At 33.8% G+C, this 9,290-nt stretch overlaps 1 protein-coding gene across 2 annotated transcripts; it reads right to left on the bottom strand.

Moving 5' to 3' along the window:
* Positions 1-3,901: 3,901 nt before the first annotated feature.
* LOC100813825 (abscisic acid receptor PYL8) lies at positions 3,902-7,764 on the bottom strand. Of its 2 annotated transcripts, XR_417452.4 has the most exons (4): positions 7,395-7,759; positions 5,911-6,126; positions 4,379-4,894; positions 3,902-4,160 (listed from the first exon to the last, which is right to left on the bottom strand). XR_417452.4 is itself a non-coding variant. In XM_003541451.5 (3 exons), the coding sequence occupies exons 1-3, from the start codon at positions 7,533-7,535 to the stop codon at positions 4,676-4,678; spliced, it is 576 nt and encodes a 191-aa protein (XP_003541499.1). In that variant the 5' UTR covers positions 7,536-7,764; the 3' UTR covers positions 3,902-4,675. The 2 variants fall into 2 exon arrangements, 1 of the variants encoding a protein (XP_003541499.1); XM_003541451.5 differs by having other exon boundaries at positions 3,902-4,894; positions 7,395-7,764.
* Between the last annotated feature and the right edge of the window lie 1,526 nt (positions 7,765-9,290).

Below are 9,290 nucleotides of genomic sequence, written 5' to 3' on the forward strand. Positions count from 1 at the left end.
GTTAAGGAATAGGATCCAAAACCTTTTCGATTCTTTAGTGGTTGGTTGGAACACCCAAAATTTTAGGAGGTAGTATAAGAGTGGTGGAATCAAAACTGTGGTAGGCTGGAAGATGTTTAAGGTAAAGGAGAAGCTTAAGGGCCTCAAACAACATATCAAATCTTGGAGCAAGAACACGTTTGGGGAGGTAGATTGTCGTATAAAGGCAAAGGTTGACCAAATGGAGGAGCTGGATATGAAGCTGATTGAGGGCTACTAGCAAGCGGCAATACAGAGACAACAATTACAGCAAGAATTTTGGACCACGATCAGAGTGAAGAAGAGCATGATCTGGCAGAAATCAAGAGCGCGTTGGGTGAAACTTGGGGATTATAATACCCAATTTTTCCACTCTTGCCTTTGAACAAAATGTCAGAAGAATAAACTAAAGTGCGTTAATTCTGATGCAGTTATATTGAAGATGTGGTAGGGGTTAAGGAAGAAGTTAAACGCTTCTTTTCTAACATGCTTTAGGAGAACTATGTTTCACGACCCCAGATGGAAAGGGTGGATTTCAAACAGATAAGCAATGAGGATAGTAATTGGTTAGAAGCTCCATTTTCTTGTGAAGAGATCAAAGCAATTGTTTGAAGCTGTGCTGGAGACAAAAGCCTTGGACCATACAGCTTCAACTTCGATTTTTTCAAAGCTTGTTGGAGCACGATGGGAGCTGATATTTGTGAAGGCATTCAGGAATTTCATGGCAGTGCATCATTGCCTAAAGGTATCACTTCATCATTTACTACTCTTATCCCTAAATTTGAGCAATCGTAAAGCTTGTCGGAGTATCACCCTATTTTACTCATAGGTGGTCTTCATAGGATCATTTCGAAGATTCTGGCCAATAGAATGAAGGCAGTATTACCTACTATTATATCTCCGCAACAAATAGCCTTTTTACCCGGAAGGAAAATCCATGATGGTGTGGTTGTTATCAACGAGTTGGTGGATTGGGAAAAACGACAATGTAAGAAGATGCTTATCTTTAAGGTTGATTTCCAGAAAGCGTATGACTCGGTCAACTGGAGGTTTCTGGAATACATGTTACTTCATTTGGGGTTTGGCCAAAAATGGAGAAGATGGATAAAAGCTTGTGTTTGTTCATCAAGAATCTCTATATTAGTTAACAGAAGCCTGACGCAGGAATTTGAGGTCAAGAGAGGGCTGAAGCAAGGAGACCCTCTAGCTCCACTGCTCTTTTTTGTGGGCTATTTAGGCTATTTAGGAGTGTAGTCCATGGTGGAATTTTTAAACCATGTAGGGTGGATAATGACATATTTTTCTCTCTTCTACAATATGCTGATGATTCCATTGTTATGGGAGAAGCGGAACCTTTGGGCTATTAATTAAGGCCATTTTTCGTAGCTTTGAGCTCCTCTTGGGGTTGGCTGTTAACTTTCATAAAAGTTCTTTGTATTGGATCAACGTGGATACTCTATTCCTCCAAACTGCAGAAATATTTTTCTTATGTAAGGTTGGTTCGGTACCTTTTAAGTTCCTTGGTTTGCCAATTGGGGCAAATCCAAGGCTGGCTTTGACATGGAAACCAGTGGTGGACAAGACCAGAAAGAAGTTATCAGTGTGGAAAGGGAAATCTCTGTCTATGGGGGCAGACTTGTTTTGATAAATTCGGTGCTGAGTAGTCTGCCACTTTATTATTTTTCCTTTAATAAAATTCCCAAGAAGGTGCTTAAGGTACTAGTGCGTTTGCAGAGGGAAATCTTATGGTGCGGAAATTCAGAACAAAACAAAATCAGCTGGGTGAAATGGGATGCTATATGTATACCTAAAGCAGAAGGTGGTTTGGGGGTGAAAAACCTGGAGATGTTCAATTTGGCGCTACTGTCAAAATGGAGGTGCAGATATCTGGAGTAAGCTGCTATGTTTCAAGTATGGCGTGGATCAAGTGTGTAGAAACCAGCATCGGTTCCTATCTGCAAATCAGTCATTATGGTGGCGAGATGTGGGGATTGAGGGTTGTTTCTCGGGTAGGGCTTCAAGCTGGTTTGATGGCATGCTGGTTAGAGATGTTGGAAAAGGTGACAACACTTTATTTTGGTATCATAGATGGCTGGAGGGTGAGGTCTTGAAGGATAAATTTCCAAGATTATTTCAAATTACAGAAAACAACGATGCTTATATTGCAGAGGTGATTGTTGCGACTAGCGAAGGTTCTGAGTTTAGATGCGCAAGGAGGAGACGTCTTTTCGTTTGGGAACCATAAATCTTACGGGAAAGCCAGTTGTTGCAGGGACTTAACTTTAAGTGGGATCAAAATGACTCGTGGAGATGGAATGATAGAGAATGCTATGGGATTTTCTGAGGCATCAGCATTCAAGGCTATCGTATCGTCATACCAAATTGCACAAAATAATCAACTTTTTCCTCAGATGAAGGTTTTTTGGAAATCAGATGTTCCGTCCAAGGTTCTATTTTTTTCTTGGAGATTATTTCATGATCGCTTAGCTACGAGGGAGCAGCTGCAGAATCGTGGTGTCTTGAATCTTCAACAATCTGGTCTGTGTTCTTGGTGCCAACAATCAGCTGAAACAATTAACCATTTGTTTTTCCTTTGTCCAATTGCTAATCAAGTCTTTTTTGGGTAGAGGCATGTAGTTGTTATGGGATAGTATGGTGAAAAGCATTGGTATAGTGATACCTTTGGTCTTTGGATGGTTTTTTGGGGATGCTTGTACATAGTAACTGTACAACTTGTACAAGTTCTTCTATATATATATATATATATATATATATATATATATATATATAACAACCTATGCAAAAATAATATACTGTTGTTATTCTGTCCAATTAATGCCGCTTATCCAACATTTCCCGTCCATTTTAATATGGATTATCTTTAATAGACATTACCAAAAGTTTCTACAAATAACAACACATTATGCATTTTTTTTTTTACTTTTTTTTTTTTCATTTCTGCATTCATTTGTGATCGGTTTCCTCCTTTTGTATTATATTATTCTATTCAATATATGCTGAGTATCTAAAAAAATTATTTTTTTTTTTTAAGATGAATGATACTAGTTCATAATTTAATTGCAGGAAATAAATAATAAAATAATATTTGCTCGATCAAAATGTTAGTAAGCAATGTTTTAAAATCCAAATTGAATATTAACCCATAAAAGCACTACTTGATGGTTCATTAGTTTAACTAATGTTATATATTATGATTAGATCGGTAATAATAAAAAATGTGTTTACAATTAGATAATATATTAAATAGTAAACAACACAATAAAATTAAAAGAAAACAAGCACGATTTTAAATTAATATAAAATAGGCATATTATATATTTTCTAGCTAATAACTATCATAATCATAAAAGTCTAAGTGATAAAAAATTAACATACCATAAATGAATAAAAAACAAAAACTAGTTCATATTGGTTCTGAATAAATTTACACCATTTCAGACCAGCTCACCTCTAATTTTAACATTGACTAGTTCGATCAATTTTTTCAGCTACAGAATACTAATTAAGAAGGATCCATTTCTTTATCCAAAAAAAAGAAAGAAAGAAAAGAAGGATCCATCTCTTCCTCTTTCTTTTTTAGTTTTTTTTACGACGGATCCAGCTCTTCTAACGACTCACTTCTGAATAAAAAATAAATAATTATAAAAAGTCAATCATCCATCTTTCAAGAGCGGTGCTAATGCACAGAAATTAAAAACTTAAAATGATAAAATTTATATAAATAAAACTTAAATGATAAAATTTACAAAATAATAAAAGTTAAGTGATAAAATTTGCAATTAAACCTAAGAAGTATTTGCCGTTAATTTTTTTCATTAACAACTATCATTACTTACTTTATCCTTACTTAAAAGAAGTCAAATCCAAACGAAGAACTAGATCTCGTAGTCCGATTGAAACATTTAGGAATAGTTCATACTTTGCAATAAGATAGTACAAGTTTAAACTTGAGACTTATTCTTTCTATCCCTCCCGATTGAAACATCTTCGGAATAGTGTCATACTTTGCAATACGAGAGTACAAGTTTAAACTTGAGACTTCTTTCTATCCCTCTTTTATTCCCTTTCTCTTGGGTTCCGTATGAGCTTCTACAGGTCTCCACTAGGTTGTATGTCATTTCCTTCAAAACAGAGAAAAGGGGAAGAAACCGAAGTATGTACCAAAGGGAAAAGGAACAAAGAAAGAACCAAAGCAACTAGAACTCCGTGATAAGAATTAAGTAATCCCCACTAGAAGTTTCAATTTTTACTGCAATTAGAAACTACAGCTTTCCAATCAAAATAATTTTACAGACTAAGTTTCACCACCACCGCCACCTATATACAAAAAAGAACATACCGCAAAACAAAAACCATGAACATCTCCAAGAGGCACCTGGTCCTTCAGTTGTTAAAGTATTGGATTCAGTCACCTGTCTCAAATATTGTTCTTTAACTGCTAAAGAGAGTAAACAGCATATATATCACAAGGATAATCAATAGAGCAAGTGGAATGAAAAACACTGCAACTCTATACTAATAATGGAAGCAGCAACAGCATAATTGCCAGTCTGTCTCCTAAAGCCTCCGAGAAAGGAAAGCCCCTGAAGCTTCATCCATGGCAGCCAAGTTCTCAGCAACTTCCAAATATAATCTCCTAGATCCGATCAATTGGTTCAGTGCGATCCTGCACAGCAATCCCTTCTGAGACATCGGCGAGTGATTTGAGATTGCACTTAATTAAGGCCTCAACGAAGTAGCAGGTTTCATCTTTGGTGTTGCCCTCAGGTACATCCACCACAAAAGATTCAATTACCAGTGTACCTGGCCTTCCATCAATAATTTCTGGGTGGAGGGACATGATAGATGAGTAGTTCTGAAAGATAAGAGATACAACTTATGTTAAAAAAAATTATTGTGTCAGGTGACAAGGACAAGATAGCTTAATCATTTAGCCCAACTTCTTAGAAAGGCCGGGAAAACAAAAATCTATATAATTACTCATGTTGGACGTAATGCTTGTTGCGTCTTTAATACATGAATATAAGTTATTACAGGCAGCAAAACATTCATAGCAGTTCAGTTCACCACGTCATTTACTCATCCTAAAATGTTTTTGTGACTCTAGTTCATCAAGGAGGAATTTAATAGGTTGACAATGAAGATTCTAGCTCACTCTGCGTACTATTATAGAGTATAAAATGCAGGATAGAAACCAGAACCATATAAGGAATTTCACAAGAAATTCATTACCTCCAAACCGAAAGAACAACTCCAAATTTCACAAAAGCAGCTATTTTCTGTTATCTAAAAGGTTTAACGGGCCTTGAAATATACATTAAACCAAACAATGTAATCCCCCATCTCTGTAAGAAATAATAATCCAATAATACATTAAGTAATATTCACAAAAAAAAAACAGCTAGATTTTTCCTTGATATTTTAATTTGGAAAAACTACTATAAATGAAAACTCATGTATAAAGGGCCACAAGCATCAAAATAATAAAGTGAACATATTTACAGAAAGGGAAAGACAAATTTAGCATTCTGCATATTACAAGAATTCATTCAATAAAAGTATGAAATAATCAAGACTGTATGTACTAATATTATCTAGCATCTTGCCTATATTGAGCAATTGGTCACATTCAGTCAGGAATTTGCATACCTTCTATCCAATTAGTGTGAAAATGAATGCACCTCACACACACAATTTTGGCATACAAGGTTGAATATAAAGTATGGATATGCAGAGAAGAGTGCTCACTTCAAGGAAGACAAATGGTTTTTCAGAAGAATGAATTCAGACTCGCACCATCACAAGATTTTATTCAAAGTAAATTCAAAATAAATAAATAAATAATCAGCTATTATAAGGATGTATTCATACCCTAAGTCTATGGTCACCACCGATAATCCTGATGCTGAGAAGATGCTCATTGTCATCAAGGAGCTCCAATCTTTCTGTACTTGTAGTGGCAGGAAGCCCTGATTTAACATCAACTTCTCTCAGACTTCCGATCTCAAGGTTTCCCCTTACAACACATCTACTTACAAATGGCTTGTACTTCTGTGGCTGATCAAACCTCCTCACCAAGGACCATACCTAGTGAAAGCAAATCTATGCACAATAAATAAACAATTTCACACAGACATGGAAGGTTCCAGTAGAGCATAAACATTCAGGGCAATGTCAATCGAAAAAGTTTCTGCATCAAACAAAACTGAAAAAGATGTTGTCAGGAAGCACATTGAAAGATAATGGGATAAAATTAAGTTCACTTTGAATTTGGTAATTTTTGTAGCTAACCTTCCCTTGGAAAGGTAATCATTCAACTATTAACTATTGTAATACACTTCTGCGGCAACTAAACTAACTGGATGTCTGGTTATGCGTTATATATCAATATAAGCGTGTCCTGATTGAGGCTACTAACAGTAGCTTTTATGTATATTCGTAAATATGAAACGAGTTTGAGATAATTCAACACAGATCCAAACACAATATATATAAGCTGATTTAACCGTCAATTCATTAAAATGTATAGAATGTAAAGAACCTTGCAATGGCAAAACCCTGAAATCCCCCCCTCCCTTTCAAAAAACAACAATGAAAATAGTAATAAATCTGTCCAATCAAACAAAAACAAAAGTTGTAGCATAAGATTTTCACAAGAGCAAAAAGACTTGGGAATTGAAACTTCTTGCAGAAACAGAGCAAGAAGAGCCATTAATCAGTCCGATTTAATGAACTATAACTAGTCCCTGCCAGGATGACAAAATGAGATCTGGAATAAACATTCCACACAGTTGACACTTCCTGTTTTTTTTCATTACTTGACAACAAATATGCATACGTTTGGGAAATATTCATTTTGGGGGGGGGGGGGGAGAGAACAATCATTTCACCCCTCAAAAGCTTCCTAGCTGGGAGGAAAAATGATTATTGTTTCCAAAATAAACTAAACCAACAAAGCACTAGATCACCTCCCACTTATGCTCCCAACACAAAACCTACAAAACAGGATCAGATCAAACGGGATATCGAGAAGCAAGTAAACACACAAAAAAAAAGCAAAAACAAATATATATATATATATATATATATATATATATATATATATATATATATATATATATATCATAAAACAGCAAAAACCTCCCAAATCAAACTCAAAACAGAACTACCCAAATACAGATACTCACACATTCCAACAAACCGTTACGAATATATAATCATCAAACCCGACCACAACGATGCATGCAAAAACTGAAAAACCACGTCACAGCAACACACAAACATTCAACAACAAAAAATAATAATAATAAACTTAAATTAAAAAAAGAAAAAAAGAAAAAAAGAAAAAGAAAGACCTGAGGAACCGGTGCTCTTATATGCTTAACGAGCGCAGAGCCACACTGATTCTCACCAGGCTCGTGCCTGTGGTGTCTTCTTATGTACTCCATCTCCACGTTGCTCAATCCTCCTCCTCCGTCGTTACCAATCCCATTCATTTTTTGGTTTCTCTCTCTTCGACAACGCACGCGAAAAGCCAAATCTCAAAACGCGCCGTTTTCAGAGTCCAACGTCACTATGAAACTGCTACGACGCCAAATCGATCGGCGGCGAGCTCTGATCGCCGTTCGGCGAGGAAAACGTGTGGGGAAATGCTACGAAGAAGAAGAGTCACCGCCACGGATCATGGAAGGGAAACTTCTGCTACCGAAGCTCTTATTATTGTTATTATTATATTATCCCGAATAATAATAACTAAAATATTGATTGCTAAAATTTAATTTAAATAACAATATTTTTTGCTCACTTTAAATCGTTATGAATCATTTTTTGCGGTTATTTATTTGTATGTATTTTTGCAACTTTTTCAGTTAATTTTCTATTTAACTTTTTATTTATAAATAGATTATTTCTCCTGGAATAAATATATTTAATTATCATTCTTTTTAAATTCTCTTCTTTTCTATTTTCTTTCTTTATTATTCTGCTTTTTTACGATCTAATCTTAATTTTAATATATTAATTAATTGTACTTAATTATTTGATTGATTTATTGTTATTCATTTATATATTTATAAAATCATCGCCACCCTAATAATAAATATCATATCACTGTAGAGACTTGGAATAAATAAATAAAAAAATACCATGTTCAGTTATTATGCAGGTCAAAATTATTCGTTTACATTTTTTAGGATTTAGTCTGGAGAATTTTTTATGAAGTCGTATTATGGAATTTAAATATTACACTAATTTTAAAATTATTAATATATCAAAAATGTAAAAGTTCTTACATTTTTGTAAGAGTTCTTCACACTTTTTTTTAGTTATTATCTACTAGTAAAATTATTAATAGTTGTAATGATTTTTAATTAATTGACTGTGATTTTTTTACCATTATTTTGGTGAAAGTAATTTTTTTCAAAGTAAAAATATTAATTTTTGTAATTATTTGTTTTGAAATTGAAAGTAATTTTTTTACCAATAAATGCATTAAAATTAAATTATTAGTTTTATTGTTTAAGATTACTAATACTCAAGGATTATCCTAGACGATAAAGATTTTTCCTGAGTTTTTTATTGTAATTACACGTCAAATACTTAAATTTCAAGACCTGTAATTAAGGTTGAGCAGTCTCTAACTAGTTGGTTTATGTGCGTGATGACTTACTATTTTTTTTTAATGGAAGTGACTTATATTATTTAATTGATTATAAAACTTAAATATCTTTGGTTAAAAATTGTTTGTCTCTTTCTTTGTTTCAAAATGGCCCCCACATAGTGCTATTATTACAAACTAACAATTTGTTTGTCCATTTGCGTTAGTGTCGTTTTCGTGATCGAAACGCCCTTCCCTCCATTGTCTATTTGCGCTCGTATTTTGATATATATTTTGCTAATCAAATCTTACCAGAGTTAGTGCGATCTACATTACTTAAAGTAGTAAGATATGTGTGCATTCTTATTGATCACTCTTATTTTTACATATCTCAAGTTTGATAAAATTAGTTATTTAAGTCCTTAAAAATGTAAAAAAAATGAAAATATTTAAACAAAGAAAATAATTCGACCAAATCAACTAATTGGGTTAAATCATTGTATGCTGCAAATATTTGAAAATTGAAATCATTGGCTTGAGCAAATGAAGATCTATTTCAGTAAGGATGTGTTTAATATGAGAGAAGTCATTTATGTTCATAAATTTTGAAAATCATGATTCATAAGAATCAATAAAAATTATTTGGTTGATTATA

This window comes from Glycine max, chromosome 13 (assembly GCF_000004515.6).
Source record: "Glycine max cultivar Williams 82 chromosome 13, Glycine_max_v4.0, whole genome shotgun sequence".
Lineage (NCBI taxonomy): Eukaryota > Viridiplantae > Streptophyta > Magnoliopsida > Fabales > Fabaceae > Glycine > Glycine max.

Excerpts from the sequence above, each read along its gene's own strand:
- LOC100813825 (XM_003541451.5), bottom strand. The coding sequence starts at position 7,535 with ATGAATGGGATTGGTAACGACGGAGGAGGAGGATTGAGCAACGTGGAG. Across the intron at positions 6,127-7,394 it reads TAAGAGCACCGGTTCCTCAG|GTATGGTCCTTGGTGAGGAG; the intron begins GTCTTTCTTTTT and ends TGCTTTCACTAG. Across the intron at positions 4,895-5,910 it reads GTGGTGACCATAGACTTAGG|AACTACTCATCTATCATGTC; the intron begins GTATGAATACAT and ends CTTATCTTTCAG.